Source organism: Dreissena polymorpha, chromosome 1 (assembly GCF_020536995.1).
Source record: "Dreissena polymorpha isolate Duluth1 chromosome 1, UMN_Dpol_1.0, whole genome shotgun sequence".
In the NCBI taxonomy this organism is placed as follows: domain Eukaryota; kingdom Metazoa; phylum Mollusca; class Bivalvia; order Myida; family Dreissenidae; genus Dreissena; species Dreissena polymorpha.
Genome location: NC_068355.1, coordinates 37142414 through 37164045, shown reverse-complemented (window position 1 = coordinate 37164045; position 21632 = coordinate 37142414). Strand labels below are relative to the sequence as shown.

Below are 21632 nucleotides of genomic sequence, written 5' to 3'. Positions count from 1 at the left end.
TTGGTTTGGTTAAAAATTAATAAAAATGACATGTTTATTTTGGAAAAAATATGTCTACAATAGGGGAAACCATTTCAGTACCATAAGCGAGTGTCCTATAATCTTGTAAAGATTTTCATGCAAGTAACACGTGTTTGACATGCATATCCTTTGGGACTATGGTTACATCGCGCATGAAGTCTTACTTTTGTACATTGTAATATCAATAAGAACAAATATGAAGTCATGTTATTTTATATTTAAGTCGTTTTGATGCTGTGTTTTTCTCTCTGAAGAGTTTCCAGAAAAAGTCAATCTTTTTGGTATCCAAACCAATACCATTTTACTACTTTTACGTCTTATATATATTATCTAAAAACACGAATACAAAACAACAGATGAGCAATTAAATAATAACATGGTACACTTTTAAATTTGCCTTACATTTAAGAAAACAAATGGCAAAATAACTCAAGTGTGTATGGTTCGATATGGCCTATTATCCCGATATCCCACTGTTCCACATATGTGCCCCACATATCGTCAAAGTCCATATTTAAAACCTGTGAATCTTTGCTTGTTGTTTTATCTAATATTGTGTTTAAACGAATATCGAAAAAAACAAAAGTTCTTAAATACCGTATTTTGTACAATTTTTAGTTAATTTGATTAAAATATCACGACTGGTATATTACATTACTTGAAAAAAGTTCATATTTTCAGTATATTCGGTAATAAAATTTCGCGATGTGAAATCGAAAGTACATCGTGAAAATAGGTGACATAACGATATACACACTATAAATAACGCAAGTAGATTGATCATTTTATATATAAAATATATACAATTCACTACGCATGCACAATTTGCATTCCTGGGTTTACCACGCGACGATGATGATCAATCTACTGGCGTTATATATAGTTAACTGGTAGTTACCTGGTAGACATACCCAGTACACATTATTACCAAATTTTCTAAAAATATGCAAACTACACAACTTTTTTAAAGTAATGTAATATACCAGTCGTGATAATTTAATCGATATAAACTAATAATTGTTAAAAAATACGGTATTTTACAACTTTTCTTTCTTCGTCGTCGTGGTTGACAGTCCCTTTAAATGTTATTGCTTGACAACTCATTTTTTTCTCACCAATCATTTGGCATGGCAAATATTAACTCCACAAGCATAATTTAAACAAATGTAGAACAGGTTTACTTTATTATGTTACATGCCTACAATAACATAGCTGGGCGTTATCGTTTTAGAGAAGATAGTAAGTTATGTTGCTATATAAGACTTAAACAATCATGTGAACCCAAGGCCTTTGCCAGTTGAACCTCAGGGGCTAGATTTTTACAAATTTTGTGAAAGCATTATCTGATGAAATTCTGAAAACACACAACTTTTAGCCTTTTGGTTCTAGTTTTTTTTTAATTTCTATCTACAATCAGTAAATTCAGATCATTTATCCACTACACCTCTGGGTGTGTCCTATATGACACACTCTATGCAAGTCCACTATGCGATGTAACATACCATAGCTCTGGTGTTCTATAAACGAAGCGGGAAGGAACAATTGTATATTCATATGAAGAGGGTCAGCAATTTTGTTTCCTCTGAAGCTTCATTAAAATCTTCCATTTGATTTATGAGATATGGCATGTCGGTGCTTATATTCACGTGATATTCAACAACGCTTCATACGTAGGCAGCGATTTTTCTTCCTTAATTGGGAGAAGTACCTGTACACTACCAATTGGGAAAAATTAGCGCGAAAACCCCTTTAATTTGGAAAATTCGCGTCGTGAAATCTTCCAATTGGAAATTATAGCAATTTTTAATTGCTTGGTATCAAAAGAAAAAATCAACTCAAATATTGATTTACATTCATTTTGGGTTGAAATGTTCAGTTGAAGTGCTCATTTTATTTGTTAACTTGCAGATAATGCACGTTTGAAACAAAATTGACGAAATTGGCCTTCCTTTTGGGAAATTTTCAGACAGCATTGGGAATTATTGTGTATTTTTTCTTCAATTGGTTAAGTACCTATTACGGGTACTTTATACAGAAAGGAAAACATAGCTGGTAGGTCAACTGAAAGTGAACACCAAAATAATTGTTATATCTTACCTTACTGTTAAACCTTTCGAGCAATTTGTACTCGTACATTTAGTCCATGAACTCCATTCTTCCCAATCAGCTGATAAAAGAAAATATGATATAACTAAATACACATTAAAAAACATGATTAAAAAACAAATAACTCCTATTTATCCATTTCATTTAAATTTGTGTATTGGTTACTTTATAAAATGTGTAAATAAATATTTCAAAACCCAAGTTCACAATACTTAAAGCCTCAAACAAGGTGACATATCCAAATATTATGCATATAAACTGGTCTAATTTTTACCGGATTTCAGTTACTCTTGCATAAAAAATTATAATAACACAGCTTAGGTGCAACGTTGGCAAGAATTATGGAAGATATACCCGTTTCATAATTTGATGAAATTTTTACAACTTTGCGATTTCCGTACATTTTCGCTTTCTCCGATGTTCCTCAGCTTCTTTCGTAAAGTACGCATTTATTGATGACCTAGTACAAGCAACACAATATCCTCGTAAGCAATGAAAGAGAACATGAGTTCGGTAAGATTTGTTTGTGTTGTACAATATTTTAGTTTACATGGAATTGCCTTAGAACTTCATTGCAATAGTAATGCAACCAAGATTATATGATTTTTTCGCCTCCTTTCTACGTTTCGTTTTTTCTTCTAGCGAGAGTGTACATTTTCTTTTTGAACTTTACGCCATTTTCGTTTTGAATGTCTGGCCTATTCACCCTTGACGTGCTCACGCGATACACAATGTCTTGGGCCGAACAATCAATTTTTTTATCGGAAAACCGGCTCGGAATTGCTCGGCATGATTGAGTAAACAGCGATGTAAATAAACCGACTGTTTGTAAACACAATTGAATTGGAGGACACTGTACTTTGAGCTCAAAACAATTTGTATTTCTCATTTTTTATGGTTATGTTCAATATCACATATATTATTTTTTGATATCCTTTATAAATAAAATATGCGACAAATATATAAAAATCGGCTATAATTACGAATCGTCACCTTTTACGGGCCTTTCATAAAAAGATAAATTAAGGTCTTAAGACCATTTGTCAACTTGTCATGTGTTTTCACCCCCCCCCCCTTTGATCCAGATTTAACCATAGTTTTGAGACTCTCAAGAAAAATATTCAATGTTGCATCAAAATTGAGTGACTCAGTCATATGGCTTTTAGACAAGTAATATGCTTTTTTTCTAGAAAGAGTGAAACAGTTTTTCGACACACTTGGCCCAATATAAAACATAGCCTTGACAGTTTCAAGATTATCATGCTGACCAAGTTTATTAAAACAGTAATATGAGTGGTTTCCACAAAATATAGAATAGTAACTATAGTTTACTACGACTGACCAGGTGACATTGTTTCGACGCGCATAAACCCAGATTCAAACTTATTCTATCATAACTTGGCATCGCGAACATGAACATTTTGAACATCTTTCATTGTTTTGACCTCCATTATTTCAACACTTTACTGACCCACTATCTGATGTTGAATACAATACATCAAACATCTGTGATTTGTAGTTTCAATTTCGATTAATACAATATTGTTGACGTTTAATTCTTTATAAATCAAGTGGCATATTTTGAACTCTATAAAGGACTACTACTGAACAATGTTTTTCACAAGTAAAAAATCTCTGATCCTTATGGTTTAAGAGTAGAATTTTTTATATTTACAATACACGTTTTTTATAAATCACGTGATTTTTGTAGGCATAGTCATATTTGATTCCAGGTCATAACTTTTACGTTGCAATTTGCCGCTATTTGAAGTTACATGCAAACTTACGTGATGTGTAATTTAGGAGAAGATGTTACAAGTAATTTACTACGTGCTTTTGTATTGATATAAATCATGCCATTTGTTACGTAGCTAGTATTGAACCCCGGGGACATCATTGATCAACCGTAGTACAGATTTGCTAAACGATGATTCATATCACTTTCTTAAACTATGACTCTTCCGCTTTCAGAGATTAAGATATTTGTTGTGATTTTATTTATCTAGTTTAATCCTTGGTGATTTACATATAAAGCATCCATGAAAGTATCAAACAACTTCGAAAGAGAATAACCCAAGAATCAATCACGTGCAGTTTCATGATAATCTGCTCAGCGGTTAAGGAGATATTGTTCGATTGAAAAGTTTAGGCCCGACGACAATGGGTTATCCTGTGTACTTACATGTTTTTGTTTGCCTAAAAATACCGTCACTCGCTTTATTTCGAAATGAAAGGAACAAATCCATATATCTACACTCAATATATTCCAAATTTCATGCAACACTAACAAAAGTCAATTGTTTGCCCAAATAGTCATAACTCCGGTTACGTCGAAAATAACTTGAAGCAGACAATGAAGGTGTGCATATGGTGATACATGTTTGTAAAGCTCCATCACTCTAGCAGCATTACAAAATATTCCGACTTACGAGCGGAATTACGAATCTATATGACCCTCTGAAAGTGGAAACATTAAATGTGATCCTTGGGGCATAACAAATCTTGGCCCCAGAGTCACGACTTAAACACAAATAGCAACAACACTCTAAAGAACACTCATTATTACACCTCTTAGCCTTGATGTTTCAGGGAAGACAATTTAAGAAAATGTTGTCAATAAGGTATTATAATTATTACTAAAAGGACTTATTTTTCTTCATCAAAATGATGTTATGCAGAAAAAATGTCATTTAAAAATGTGTTAATGATTGCTTAATTAATAGCTAAGAATCAGTTGAAATCGATTACATTATAAAGCGTGTGTAACACTTTCTCTAAATAAAACATAAAATGGAAACCTGTTTTATTTACATAGCGTTTATAATTCATTCAAGATTCTATAGCATGCGTAGCGCAAGGGTAGTGCAGTTGTTTATGTGCCGGTTCCGGAATTAAATCACACTGATGGCAATATTTTATTCAACTATTTGTCATTGCTTTTACAATTAGCCTTTATTATTTTAAATATTTAGAATTGTAACAAATTATGTAGTTAATGACATTTCAAGGGGCCTTTTCACATTTTCGTAAATTGACAAAAAAATTATTTTTTTATTTCAGATCTGCAAATTTTCGTTGTAGTTATGATATTTGAGAGGAAACAGTAGTACTGAACATTAACCATGCTCTAAAATATCCGTTATATGCATCATTTGACGATTTAAAAACCTGAAAATTATAAAGCGTTGCAACGCGAAAGGATTGAAAAAATTGGAGAGTTCTGTTGTTGTCGTTACATTTTGTAATACTACGAGGATTGCTTATATAAAGAATGAGCACGGATGGCCGAGTGGTCAAAGCAGTAGTCTTTTAGACTTTTACTCCAGGGGTCAGTGGTTCGAGCCCAGTTGGGGGTTGCTTTGTTTCTTTCTTTAATTTTATTCTTGTTTTTTTACTGGAGCTTTTAGATCCAATGATTACATTTATCAATTGAAAGCATTTAATGACAAACTTCAATACATGCCAAAATCTGTGAAAAGGCCCCTTTAACACAAACATACGTGAACATGTAACTTTAAAATATGGCTTCTTCGGCAATACCTGTGTTAACCGTTATCTCAACAAGCATTGCACTTGACCACACTCTGATGTTACATATTAAGTATCAAACGTTAGGCCAATAGAAACAAGGGGCAAAAAGGCGTGATATAGGATGTCACATATGTTCACAATGTATGCTTTTAAGCGGGGGTTGGGTGCATTACGGTTTACTGACTACCTTTGTTTTGTCAACATGACCCAGATGAAAACACGGCCCAGATATTGTCTAGAAAAGCAATATTTAAAGTATTATAAAGGCTTTAAGAGCGATAAGGTGACTTTTCTGACATTTTGCCCAGTGATCTTGTTTTTTGGCACAAATTCAAACTTGTCATACAAATCGTCAATATAGTTATTCTTTCCATAATATTGGTTCCTATAGTAGAATAACGTTTTATTTTCTAAAATGCAACCTGGTTTAACACACATTTGTCCAGGAATCGAACGTTTGCTAGAGAGTATCAATGTAAATATTTTGACAAAGTTTCATCAAAATAAAGCGAAAGTTGTGTCCTTTAAAGTGGTAACAAGCCAAAATTTTAAGACGCATGCAGCACATCGCAAACGGAATGATGCCCGATTATGCACACACGTTAAGCAAGCTAAAAACAATATTAATGATGAAGTCACAGTTACGAAATAGTTTGACTTACAGACTACCGCTAAAATGCATAAATACTAAACCATTACGACAGCAATTCATGGGTCCTAGTGCCTTTATAAATTGTATAATTTTATAATTAACAATTTCAATTTTTTCAACCCAATTGTTATTTAAACAAGACGGACATGGGCCCTAAGGCGCTCACCTGAAAACTAAGAAACTAAAAAAGGAACTAAATATTAAAAATACTTCATGCAACATAAATATCAGCAAAAGGTTCACAAGAAGAAAATTGCTCGCCAAAGAAAACCGTGTTCTTCAGAGCACCGGAACCATTTTCAAACTAAATCAAGATATCATAGGAACATATGTTCTCAGCATGTTACATTAAGATTGAATTAAAATGTAATTTAAAGAGAGTTCGAAATGTTTCACTATAGCAATAAAAAGAAATCTGCAACCCACATGAGGGCTTTGTTTTCAAACAACCCTAAACTATTTTCATACTCATTTTGTAATTATATTTCCAATTAAACCAACAATCAACCCTGATTTAAACACACATCTTTGATAACCCCACCAAAACTATCGAAGTCATCAATTAACTGTGTGCCATAAAAAGTATTTTCCACTCTTATCAATCTAAAGGTTATTGATGTGTGTTCCCAGCTGAGGCTTATTTATAGGTTCTAATGGAATTTGAGGCGCAAGCTTGTAACACAATTATCACATCGCCATTTCAAAAGGCATCACTGAATACTACTGTACCAGAACAATGCAGGCAACAGTCAATTTGTACCAGAACAATGCAGGCACAGTCAATATAGTATTTATTAGTTGCTGATAAGCAGGTGGCTGAATGGGTTCAATTGCAGTATAAAGAATGCATTCCTGACAAGCCACGCATTCATAATTGAAGGTCATACACAATTCAAGTTATACATTCAAGTTATACACAGTTGTTTCTCCCAAAGTAATTTTCTGCGAAACAATATTGCTTCTTGAAATTTTGAGTATATTTCTTACAGGGTATTCAGATGTCATAAAACATTGTAGCACTTCATCCCCAACAAATCATCATCATGATAATCTTCTTAAGAAAGGAACAAAAATCAATATTTTTAAAGGCAATTTAACTGTACATATTAATGGCAGAATTAATATTGAGATGACTGCATGGGGATCATGAATATCATTATATGCATAGATTTTATTCGGAATGTACATTTAATTTTTCTAAGTAGTCGATGTTTTTCAACAAACCGGAACCATTTTGAAACTCAGCTGAGATATCAGAAGAACACAAGTTCTTAAAAAGTTTCATGAATATTTTACTATAAATATGACTTCTAGAGTGTTAAAAAGATTTTACAATAGCCATATAAGGCAAATTGCCAAACCCCTTAGTGGCCATGTTTATCAACAGACCGCAACCCTTTTCATACTGAGCTAAGTTAACATAAGAACAATTGTTTTAACTAAAAATCATCTAGATTAGAAAACGACTTCTAGAGAGTTAACAAGGTTTAACAATAGCCATATAAGGAAAACTGCTCCGCCCCTGGGCCAATGTTTTTCAACGGACTGGAACCATTTTCGAACTCAGCTGATATATCATTAGCACAAATATTCTTACCAAGTTGTATGAAGATTGGACCATACATATTACTCCTAGAGTGTTAACAAGGTTTTACTATATCCATATAAGGAAAACTGCCACGCCCCCTGGCAACCATGTTTTTCAGCCAACAGGAACCATTTTCGAAATCGTTCAAGATTTTATATGGAAATATGTTCTGCCTAAGTTTAATGAAGATTGGACATAACATGTGACCTCTAGAGTATTTACAAGGTAAATGTTGACCAGATTTTACCGAAGCCTTATAATGAAAACTGCCCCGCCCCCTAACGGTCATAATTTTTAACGGACAGGAACCATCGCGCTTTTGAGCTATCGAAAGAACAAATATTTTTACCAAGTGACATGAAGATTGGACCAGAAATTTAACTTCTAGAGTGTCAACGATGTTTTACTATAGCAATATAAAGAAAACTTCCCCGCCCCCTGGTGGCCATGTTTTTAAAGAACCGGAACCATTTTCAAATTCAGCCGAGCTATCATAAGAACAAATATTCTGATCAATTTTCATGATGATTGGACCACAAATGTAACTTCTCGAGGATTAACAATGTTTTACTATAGCCATAAAAGGAAAACTGCCCCGCCTTCAGGCGGCCATGTTTTTTTTAAAGGACCAGAACCATTTTCGAACTTAGCCGAACTAATTTAAGAACCAATGATCTGACCAATTAACATGATGATTGGAACATAAATGTGATTCTAGAGTTTTAGCAAGGTTTTACTATAGCTATATAAGGAAAAATGCCCCGTCCCCTGGCAGTCATGTTTTTCAAGCAACAAAAACCATTTCCGAACTCATCGGGGGCAAAATAAAGTCAAATTTTATTACCAAGTTTCATGAAGATTGGAAATAAATATGACTTCTAGAGTGTTCACAAACTGTTTCTTTACTTTTACCTAGTGACCTAGTTTTTGACCTAACATTATCTAGTTTCGAACTCGACCAAGATATCTTGAGATAAATCTTGTGACCAAATTTCATGAAGATCAGACAAAAAAATGTGGCATCTAAAGTGTTAACAAGGGAAAATGCTCACGACGAACGACGCATGACATACAAAAAGTGACCCCAAAATCTCACCATGAGCACGTTGTGCTCAGTTTAGCTAATAAAAGGCCAAAACATTTTTTTGATAAATCAGATGCTAATGTATAATATATTATGGTCAAGCCCTTTAATTGAGTAAATAAACTTTAAAAGTTATACTTGTCTTTACTGGATTTATTAGTTCAAGCAATTGTGGATATTATAAAACAAGAGGGTCTGAAAGGCCCAAAGTCGCTCAATTGAGATTTAAAGGAACTGACCTGTTTTGTACAGCCAAGGATGTCAACATTCATGAAGAGTGAGCAATTAATGTAACTTCTAGAGTTCTAACAAGGTTTTACTATAGCCATATAAGGATAAATTCCCCGCTCTATTGCGGCAACGTTTTTCAACAGACCGGAACCATTTTCGAACACATCCAAGATATCATTAGAACAAATATGCTGACCAAGTTTCATGAAGATTTAAATATATATGTGACTTTTAGAGTGTTCAAAAGGTTTTACCAAGGCCATACAAGAAAAAATGCCTCGCGCCCTGTTGGAAATTTTTTTTTCAACCAACTGGAACCATTTTCGAATGAGTCCAAGACATCATTTGTACAAATCTTCTGACCAGGTTTCGTAAAGTCCGGACAATAAATGATGCCTCTAGAGTGTTAACAAGGTTTTCCAATAGCCATATATAGCCATTTAAGGAAAAATGCCCCGTCCTCTGGTGCCAAAAGGACCGGAACCATCTTCAAACTCAGCTATCATAAGAACACATGTTCTGACCAAGTTTCATGATGATCGAACAATCAATGTGGCCTCTATAGTGTTTACGTGGTTTGACTATAGTCATATAAGGAAAAATGCCCCGCCCCCTGGCGGCCATGTTTTTCAATCAACCGGAACCATTTTCGAACTCATCCAAGATATCATTAGGACAAATCTTCTGACCAAGTTTCATGATGATCGGACAATAAATATTGCCTCTACATTGTTAACCAGTTTTTACTATAGCCATATTAGGAAATATGTCCTGCCCCCTGGCGTCCATGTTTTTCAACGAACCTGAAATATTTCCGAACTTGTCCAAGATATAATTTGTCCAAATCTTCTGACCAAGTATCATAAAGACCAGACAGTAAATGTGGCCTCTAGAGTGTTAACAAGGTTTTACTATAGCAATATCTATAGCCATATAAGCAAAAATGCCCCGTCCCCTGGTGACCATGTTTTGCAAGCAAACGGAATCATTTTTGAACTTGTCCAAGATATTATTAGGACAAATCTTCTTACCATGTTTTATGATGACCGGACTATCAATTTGGCCTCTAGAATGTAAACAATGTTTTACCATAACCATATTAGGCAAATAACCCTCCCTGGCGGCCATGTTTTTCAACCAACCGAAACCATTTTCGAATTCATCCAAGATATTATTGGGACAAATATGCTGACCAAGTTTCATGAAGATCCGACAATAAATGTGGTCTCTAGAGTATTAACAAGGATTTACTATAGCCATATATCGCCGTACATGGGGAAATGTCCTGCACCCTGGCGATCATGTTACCATCATCAAGTAGCGGATCCGGGGTTACCATCATCATAACTATTTTCGAACAAATTTTCTGACGAAGTTTCATGATTATCGGAAAATTGATGTGACCTCTAGAGTGTTAACATGGTTTTACAAAAGCCATATAAAGACTTGTTAGTTATAAGACGTTGTGTTCAGGTTCGTTCCTTTAATTCAACTAACAATAACATAATAATAGGATATGACGTTCAAACAACGTTACATAAAGTGGTGCGGCGTTACGGCGGCGTTACGTTAAAGCGCCAAAACCGCGACATTCTGGGGGCCTCAAAATGATTAAGCAACATATATCAATGAGTCTGATCAAAATGTTAATCCAACAAAAATACATGAAGAACAAATTATTAGTCAAAATAATTATCTCAATTACTGTCAAAGTATCGATTAATCACCTAAACCTCAGCATAGATTGCACTGTCTTTGAAAGTTCACTTTGTATCACATTTGTAACAATCACATGTTAACCTCATTGTTTATCAACCGTTTATCGCGCTGTTTCTCACATGTTTAATCAAAATGTTCATCACTAGTTTCTCTCGGTTTCGCTTCCACATAGCACTTCTTACGGATCGAGTTTCACGAATGGCCTTTTTGTGTGTCCATTACACGTGCGTATTTTGGCGGCACGTGTTAACCCGTCATTTCCGGTAAGCAGCTCTTCAACAACTGCGAGTTTCCAACGTATCCTCGGGGAGTCATCTTGGATTTGAACCACGTAGTTTACTCGGATGCCCTACGTGTTGTTACCGGTAGCCCTATGGTATTCACGAAGACCCGTAAGGTACTCGAACTTCCACCTCTTTAGGAACTGACTTATGATGTGAGCTTGTAACTTAACTCTTTTGTTGATCTGGGAATGGTCTAGGGTTGGAATCATCGTAGAATCGTCAGGGTTGTCGGGATATGGAAGGGTCGTCACTCTCCGGCCGTATAAAAGATGCGCCGGGGTCAGGGGCTCTGGATCGTCAATGCTGGTCGATACATGGGTTATTGGTCTATCATTCATCGTAGCCTCAATTTCCGTTACGATAGTTTGAAGTGATTCAAGACTAACGTAAGCACGTCCAAGTGTCTTCTTCATGGAAGTTTTGGTTAAGCCAATCAGTCCCTCCCACCATCCGCCATACCACGGTACTCGTTTCGGTATAAATCTCCATTCTGTGCCCTGGCTATGTAGCGTTTCTTGTAGGGAGGGAGACTGGAACAATTTCTCCAGATGAGAAGCTGCTGCCATAAACGTAGTCTAATTGTCCGAAATAATTGTTGTTAGTAACGATTTCCGGCTGAAAAACCTTCGGAATGCGTTGAGGAAAGATTCTTCGGACAGGTTCGGAACCACTTCAAGATATACAGCGCGTGTACAAGCGCACGTGAACAAACAGACGTAAGCCTTGGATTCACTTCCGGATTGCTCCTTAACGTAAAGGGCACAAGTGAAATCTACACCAGTCACTGTGAAGAGTGGGGCATCTTAAACTCTAATCTTTGGAAGTGGGGGCGGATCAGGCGTTCCATAGGATTTGCCAGACGTTTTCAGGCAGTTGGTGCATTTTTGTAGTACTGATTCAACGCATTGACCTATAGCCGGGATCCAGAACTTTTGCCCGAGATGCGTAACTGTTGCGTTTATTTCGGCATGGTGTTGATTTTTATGGACGTGATGTGCTATCAGTCGTGTTACAGGATGTCGTCGAGGCAACAGGAACGGAAATTTCGTCTGGTCATCCAACGGTGCATTATTTATTCGTCCGCCACATCGGACAAATCCCTCGGCGTCATGGAAAAGTCGTAACTGTTTCACTTGGGTAAGTCGTGCTGATGACGAGGATCTCATGTATTGTATTTCTTCGTGAAACGCTGTAGCTTGGCAGTTTTAAATCACTTTCATCTCTGCTGCATGGAGTTCACGCACTGTTAACGATCCTTGGTATCTTTAAGTTTTGGGGGATCTGCAGTTCTTCACGAATCTAAGCACGTATGCAAGTACTCCCAGTAGTTTGTTGTAACGGTTGTACCGGTTCATGTCTATGATTAAGTGTAATCCATGTTGAGGACTAGATTTATTGTGTACCGTGGTCACAACTGTTGTTTTACAGGTCGTCTGCTCCTCTGATGTCATCTGCTCGTATGCGGCTGCTTGTTCTTGTTGGTCCCAATGCGGCCACTTCTGTTCATCAGCTATCCACATCAGTCCACTATTCCAAAAGGCATTTTTCATGAACTGTGACGCTAGATATCCACGGGTAAGTAGATCTGCAGGATTGTCGTTAGTTGGGCAGTATTTCCAGTTGTATGTCGCAGATAGGTCATTTATTTCTCTCACTCTGTTTGAAATAAACCATTTTAGTGGTTTATTTGTTTTCAGCCAATGCAGCACGATTTGACTGTCGCACCAGAAGACCACATCTTTTGTAGAGAGGATTCCTTGCATGTGTGAAGCAAGACGAGCGCCAATCAAAGCAGCCATTAGTTATAATTGCGGAAGTGTGAGCGTTTTTAATAGAGCAACTCTGTTCTTCGCAATAACTAATGAAGATTCTCTCCCTTTACAACGGTAGGCTACTGCTCCGTAAGCTTGAATGCTGGCATCGACAAATACGTGCATTATGGTGGGATCGTCTGCTTCATGGTGGGAGGTATGTTTGTCGTCTGCATGATGAAAATATCGTCGGGGGAGGGAAATCGTAGTCACTTCGTTGAAATCTTCTGCAAGTATTTCCATTTCTCTTGAAAATTGCTCGAAAGTGGGATGCCCCAATCAATTTTCTCTTTCCATATCTCTTGCATCAAAATCTTGGCTCGCACGGGCACTGGGCCCAGCAGTCCAAGAGGGTAATATATGCGGGAGGAGTATTGATGGATGGATCTCTTAGTAGCGTTCTCTATGGCAGGTATATCACGTGGTGCATATGACAAATCATCTGTAACTGCATGCCAACGCATACCCAGGACTTTGGTGATTGTGTCGTTGTCAAGGCAACCTTCTGCTTCCGCGAGTTCTCTAAGACGGGGACTATTTGACATCCATGACCGCAGGTTGAATCCGGCTGTAGTCATCAAATCGCGTGCTTCCCGGAAGTAGGTTAATGCTTCCATCTCGTGCGCAAAGCTCGACAAAACATTGTCTACATACAGGTCTCTTTTCAATGCATCAGCGGCGTTGACATGGGAATTCATCTGTAGATGTTTCAGAAGGACGGCATTTAGCATAATTGGCGAACAAGTTGCGCCAAACAATACAGCTTTAAACCTGTAGGTGATTAATGGGCTTTCAGGGTCGTTGGGGTTACTGAGCCAGAAAAATCTCGTCGAATCTCGGTCGTTTTCGTGCAATCTCACGTTCAAAAACGCTTTCTCTATATCTGTGACTACAGCGTACTGGTGTGTTCGAAATCTCAGGAGTATAGCTGTCAAGTCATTGAGGATAGGTGGGGTAGATTCAAGGCAGTCGTTCAGGCTCGGGGATCAGGCTCGGGGATTCACGTGCTTGTCGACAGCTGCAGTCGTACACCAATCGGATGGGTGTAGTGAGGGAATCTTTCTTGACGCCATGGTGGGGTATATAATGGACTTGCTGGGACGGTTGGGAATCTTCTGCGACCTTCTCAATAAAGCCTCGTCTCTCCTGCTCTTCTCCTGCTCTTCTATAATCTGCGCGTACTTCTGTAAGATGAAGGGGTCTATTGGGATAATTGCTGTGTAAGGGGCCAGAAAGAAGATATCCGATCTTTGACTTTACTGCTGTAGGCCCGTCTCCGCGTATAACGTCATCTTCTACCACATTCCAGTAATGGTCTGCTCCGATTAATAGAGAAATCTCAAAATTACAGCCGTCTGTAAAAGGGTGGGCAAGTTTCAATCCTCGCAAATAGGGCAAGTTGGACGCAGCATTTCGTAATCTAGTGTTCATTGCCGTGGCAATGAGTGGGACAATCAGGACTTTAAGAAGAATTTATTTACTTTCCTCTGCGTGAAGGTAGATAGATCGTTGTCTATGTGCTGTACTTGGTTCGTTGTGCTTCCAAACGAAGATATGCTCATTTCTTCTGTTGAATCAATCAGGGACAATGTTCAATTTATCGGCCAGCGCTTTGGTTATAAATGATCTTTGGGCACCTTCATCAAACAGAATGTTAGCTTCAGCATCGTTGAAATTATAACTTACTGTGTCTTGCGCTGTTTTCAATAAAACTCCAGTCTGTACTTTTGTAGTAGTGTGTAGCACTGAAGCATCATGGGAAGGGTTTTCGGACGTGGAATTGTGGGACGCAGATTCTGACTTCCGGTTACATATACTCGTATGATGTTTTCGCTTGCATTTACGGCATCTTCCGTTTGACGTACACTTAGCAACAAAATGGGTTCCTAGACAATTAAAACACAGTTGTTTCCCTTTGACTATCTTCCGCCTTTCGTCTACGCTTGTGATCTTTTTACATTCCGTTGTAGAATGGCTGTCGTCGCAAAATACACATTTCACCTCATCTTTTCGTGTTCGTGTAGAATGGACCGCGTTGCTAGGTCTCTGATTTCCGTTCATCCTTTTATGCTTCGTTCCGGTATAAAATGAGGCTGTAGCGTCAAATGTGTACATTTCACTGCTATGTCCCTGTGGCTTTCCCGCTTCTATAATATTGATTTTTTTTACTAATCGCCCGTCTAAGATTACTAAGAATCCAATTTGCATCTCCATGATCACGAACCAAATTGCGTCGTATTTCCGCCGGAAGCTTCCCTATAATAACAGGTACCAACAATGTCCCGTATGTGTCCTGGCTCTGTCCTAGCGATTCAAGCCCACGGATATATGCCTCCATCTTGGAAAATTCTCAAGCTCTGTAAATTGTTACTGGGCGATGGTGTTTCTAACAATCCCTGCATATACGCATTTATAATCTTTTGAGTTTTACCGAACCTTTCCCTGAGTAAATCTACAGCTTGCATATAGTTCCCGATGGTAAGTGCAAATCCCTCAATCGACCGAGCGGCGCTACCCTCCAACTGTGACTTCAGATAACTAAACTTCTGGACGTTGGACAAGTTGATATTAAAATGGACCGAGGACTCAAAGGAATCCCAGAAAGACTGCCACTGTAGAATATCACCGTTGAATGTGGGTAAGGACAATTTAGGTAATCTATGAAATTGGGAAGAATTTGAATTTATACCTGTCAGATGAATGGTATCGACTGGATTATGTAACGCGTGTGTATTTCTGTTCTCCAGTGTAGTTGGTGTATCGTCGGGATGAAATGTCATCTGTTGAATTTCCAACCTCGTATCCGCTTGATCACGCTGTGCGTCTAAGGGATGAAATGTCGTCTGTTGACCTCCTAAACCCGTATCCCCTCGACCACGCTGCGTATCCATTGGATGAAATGTCGGCTGCTGACTCCCTATGCTCGTATCCCGTTGAGCACGCTGTGCTAAGGGATGAAATATCGTCTGTTGACCTCCTACACCCGTATCCCCTCGACCACGCTGCGTATCCATGGGATAAAATGTCGGCTGCTGACTCCCTATGCTCGTATCCCGTTGATCACGCTCGGCGATAAGTGTGCCTAATTTCATGCGTAAATCCATCATGTAAATATCTGTTTCCACAATTTCATCTTCAATTTCTTCAGTTTCCGTGTTTGATAAGATTTTTTCGTTAAGTGTCTCTAGCATTTCCACTTTTGTCTCCAAATTTTTTAGAAGTATGTTGATTTCTATCAGCGTTCCATTCTCTTTCTTTTCTTCGATTTTCTCCAGCAAAATAGCGATTGTGCGTTTAGTACCTCCTCTATTTGATTGTAACTTCTGTAAATTCATCGTACTTCTAGTGTATAATCACGGCACCAAAATATAAAGACTTGTAAGTGATAAGACGTTGTGTTCAGGTTCGTTTCTTTATTTCAACTAACAATAACATAATAATAGGATATGACGTTAAAACAACGTTACATAAAGTGGCGCGGCGTTACGGCGGCGTTACGTTAACGCGCCCAAACCGCGACAAGCCATATAAGGAAAAATGCCCCGCTCCCTGGTATCCATGTTTTTCAAATAATTCGTCCACGATATCCTAAGCACAAATCTTCTTACCAAATTTCATGAAGATCGAACAATAAATGTGGCCTCTAGAGTATTAACAAGATTTTACTATAGGTATAAAAGGGGAAAAAATACCACGCCCTCTGGCGGCTATGTTTTTCAACCAACCGGAACAAATTTCGAACTTGTTTAAGATTTCATTGGAAAAAATGTTCTGACAAAATTTCATGACCACCGGGCAATAAATGTAGCCTCTAGAGTGTTAACAAGGCAAAATGTTGACGCCGCACGCCGCACGACGGACAAAAGGCGATGACAAAACGCTCACTTGAGCACACTGAAAACACAATTATTACATATCATATATAAAAGCAAATTTTATATGACGATTGAATGTCAAAACTAATGAAGATTTATCATCTCGAATAACTATCAAAATATATTTTCCGATTTGTTACTGTATTTCAATATGTTTAATAAAACACTATGAACTTTATAATTGCTGATAACAATTAAATTAAATGCCTGCTTCAGTATGCATTTATAGTATATACATTTTTTAGCACCTCACTCTTTTTATACAATTACAACATTGAGATTTTAAAAAAAATATCGCATTAAAAAAACTTGATAATCGAAACATAATATACAGTGACCCCATTTTTTTAAATCAAGCTTACCGGCAATGAAGCAATTGATGTTGTTCTTTTTTTTTGCACCAGATGCTATAGATTTTAAAATTGAGCTTACATCCCATGCACACGCCAGTGTCATATGGTTTTCCCGGACAATCAGCGCCACCATGTCGATTGGTAGGTAAACACTGTTTGAATCTGGAAATATTGAGAATTTTAGACAGTTATGTTACTGTTAAATAACAACACACATTAATTACTGTAACGATTAACGAATCAACCTCTATCCTTATCATAATTGCTCCTCATCTTATTAATGATGCTCGTTATCATCTTAAGTTCATCATCATCATCATAATCATCATCACCATAATCATCATCATCATCATCATCATCATCAACAGCAGTAGGCATCAGCAGCAGAAGCAGAAGCAGCCTCAGAATCCTCCTCCTCCTCCTACTACTCCTCCTCCTCCTCCTCCTCCTCCTCATCGTCATCATCATCATCATCATCATCACAGAATAACCATTACTATTGTCATTATTACTCAATATATTTTTAAAGTATCAACCGTCATTACTCCAATCTCTCCGCAGAGATTTAACGTGCATCGATCATGACTCAAATTCCTTGCCGTATTAATCAAAGTACTGACAGTACTGGTGTGACGATGCTTTTGAAGAGGATTGATATAAAAGCATATATTTAAGTTTATCTACATCACCACAATTGTGTATGTGGGTACGAAAATTTTGGGTAGGACAAAAAATGAGTACGAATATTTTGGGTAAAAAAATTATTCCCCCAAAAAATTGGGTACAAAAAAAGATTTGGTTACGAAAAAAAAATTGGGTAGGAAAAAAAAATTGGGTAGGAAAAAAAATTTGGGTACGAGCAAAAATTTGGATACGTAAAAAATTGGGTACGAAAAATGTAGGGTACGAAAAAAAATTGGGGGTACGGGGAAGTAGTACCCGTGGGGAACTTGATCCATTCGGCGAAACTGGGAGGCGGGTTACATTCTCGATCAAATATAACAAGAAATATCTTTAAAAAGATATTCGACGTGTATTTTCCGTACCACTTATTTTAAAAAACCGTTCTGTTACAGCAAAACGTTTGTGGGTTATAACATTACGTTTCAGCATATAAATTCAAAACTTGACATGCTCTTTAATTACACCATGCTCTTGAGTTTCACATGTATATCATATCAAACTTTATATTTCGTTGTTTCCTTTCCTTAGATAATGATGCTATGTGTGCGGACGTGATTTCACATGCCCATATGTATGAACATATAATTTTTATCTTTTGATTATTTTTTTTCTCTAATTCAATAAGCGTAGGCATGTTTGTTCGTTAAGTACGGCAATAATTTCATGATGATTGCCGAAAGTAGGTATGAGCACATAGTCGTAAGAGCACTTGAATACTGAGTTCGCCCATGAACACATGGTAAGATTAACTAAATCTCCGCGATACGACCTAACATGTGTTTAACACAGCAAACAATATCCAACAAACGAATGAATTATCAAACATAGTATGTGCACTGATGTGGCTCTGTAATTTATGTTTGAAAAGTTTATTAAATATGCAAAATGAGAAAGCACGCGTAAGAGCGAGTTTCACAGATGTCTGACGGCTATTATGCTGTTTATATATCATAGTCGCTACAACGTTTACAAATGGCAGGTTCGAAATGATTCGTTTTTTTTACACTCATGATCGCGTTGAAAGTTAATTAAACACGTTTCAATTCGCAATTTATTTCCTGAATCACGACAAATGTCAAATACAACACAGAAAATGCATAGTTGTTTCATTGATCTATAAACCTATAATGGATTGAATATAACTGATATAAAATTAACGTTTTCAAACTATTACTAAATCATTTTCCCAGAATATGCTGCCCTATTTATAGCTGAGCTTTTGATAGCTTTATCAATGATAATCAGCGAGGTATGCCTATTAGAAAAATTGAGCTATCTCAATCGGACTGGCTCGGTCTTTTACATAGGTCGGCATTGTGAAGATTTTTATCATGGTATGATAACTTAGACGAGCTGCTTCGCAGAATCGTCAAAAATGTGATAGTGTTTCTTGAACAGGCATGCACCGCCACGGCTTGTAAATGAGTCACTGTGCTTTGGTTAAGTAAATTACCCTCTGACATTGAACTTTATTTGTCTGATTTTCAACAAAGTGTGTATTTACAGTGCCTTATAATTAACTATTAAACCATGTATGTGTGTTTGGTCTAGGTTGTGTGGATGTGTTTTGCGGGCATATGTGAACTGGCTTTTTATTGGAAGATACATGTTCATCAAATATGAGTATGCGGAGCAGAAACTCCTATTTAGTTTGTATGAGAAACGATGATCTCTTTTTTACTATACAGGACTTTTACTTTCGGAAAAAAGTAAGCCATGTTATCTCCAAGTGCAATTTTGACCATGAACATGTGGGGTGATCGTTCAGCAAAAAGACTTGTCGAATATAAGTCTTAGACACATAAGTAAATAAGCCTTGACGTTTTAATATTGTTAAATATAAATGCATACTCATATTGCAATCTGGCTGCACAAAATTGGGAATACGAATGTTTTGAGTTGTTGATCAAGTCAGTCGGGTAGTAAATAAATTCACACAGTTCAGTCGGTGAATTTAAAATAAGTTTACAACAGAACCCACTTATAACCTTGGCATAATGATCTAAAAATTAATACGTATGCACTCTAATAATATGCTTGTCAGTGTTGGAGGGGGGAAAATGACTGAAAACAAAAGTGGCTAAAACTATATGCTTAATACACACATTCATTTCGTGCTTTTTACCTTCATTGTGACCATGACCTTTCACAAAGGGACATAAGCTTCTACATGACACTTCCTTTGACTACATGGAATACTAGTTCGATATAATATAAAGTCCTACTTGTTACAAATTACAGAACTGATCTTACAGTTTCTGATCTTTGACATTGAACTGTAACACGGACTTTGCATTTAGGAACGATACGACTTAAACGCCATACATCATCTGGTCATTGGACATAATAATCCGGAAAAATATTAACAGCATTCAAAACATAAAAAATACTATGAGGAAAAAGTTATTCGCAATAGTACGCCCCACAATGTACCGTGATATGACCAATTATTCAATAAAACATTAAAATTTCCCCAGACAATAAAAAACAAAGGGCAGAAACAAACGTTCATAACCATGGACCTTATTTCGTTGCCATTTTCGTTCACATGAAGCATAGGAATTTTACTTTTCACAATTTTAAGTCAAGACTAGTAGTAATGCTTTATTTTAATGCTCACATGCATTAAAACCGAACAATGAAGAAACAATACCCATGATACAACATCTATTCTTTAATTTGACTTGGTGACCTTATTTTTGACCTCACGTGACCCATTTTTGTAATCAGATAAATATTAAGAAGGGTAAAAATGTGGCCGAATTAGTGTTCACAAGGTAAATATCAACAACGAACAACGCTAGGCGCGCACTGGTTGGCCGACAAATATTGATCCCAAATCGCAACATTATTACGTTGTAAGCTAAACATATTAAAACAAGACTTATGGCGCGTGAGCACTGCACTTAACCCAGATTTGATTTATCTGCACATGAAGATTTTAATTTGTACCTCATTTAGCTTTTTTCAGAAACGTCCCCGACAAAAGTATCAAAGCGCCATAACTCTAAAATTTCAAATTTGCAATTCATTTTACCCAAAATGAGTTATATAAAGTTTCAAATTGATACCTCTCATAGTTTTAGATATGCCCATGACAATGATTCTATATAACAAAAATCTTCCACAACAAATGCTTGGACACAGACAAACACATAAGATCATGGAAAAATTACGACCATTGATTTATCTACACATTAATGTCATTTAGCTATTTAAGTTTCGAGGATATCCTCAAAGGAGTTGAAGAAAATTTGAGTTCATAAAAATTTGGGACCATGCCTCTAGTCTAGAGTGTTGACTATCAACTTTTCTTCAACCTGGTTGTACAGTTGAAAGCCGATGCAACGAATAGTCAAAGGGGATAAGGATTTGGTTGTGATATAGCATCTTTCATATTTTATAACGTTGCGTACGGTTAAACATAGTTTTACAAATATTTAACAGTTGTAAGATCTTTACTCAGCCATGGCCGGTCCCAAGACCGTGTGAGAAAGGATTGCCGCTACAGAAACCTACACCACAACAGCTACTGAGGATAAACGGTTTCACCAGGCTGGGAGCAAATGACGCAGGTTAATCTGCCAACAAATCTCTCTCACAACAACGTCTTAGGGCTGAGTATGAAATGTGAGAACATTACAGGAGACTGGAAGAGCTGCACAGGTGGAAAGAGAGATGGACAGGTACGAC

General features: G+C 36.9%; 1 protein-coding gene across 7 annotated transcripts in view; it reads right to left on the bottom strand.

Annotated features, from left to right (window-relative positions):
* LOC127877141 (SCO-spondin-like) overlaps positions 1–21632 on the bottom strand; it is a 331534-nt gene that overhangs the window by 297201 nt on the left and 12701 nt on the right. For all 7 annotated transcript variants that reach the window (XM_052422799.1, XM_052422815.1, XM_052422789.1 and 4 more), the window contains 2 exons: positions 17335–17417; positions 2119–2188 (listed from right to left, as the gene is read on the bottom strand). In XM_052422799.1, coding sequence (XP_052278759.1) covers positions 2119–2188; positions 17335–17417 — 153 coding nt within the window. The remainder of the gene's footprint in view (positions 1–2118; positions 2189–17334; positions 17418–21632) is intronic.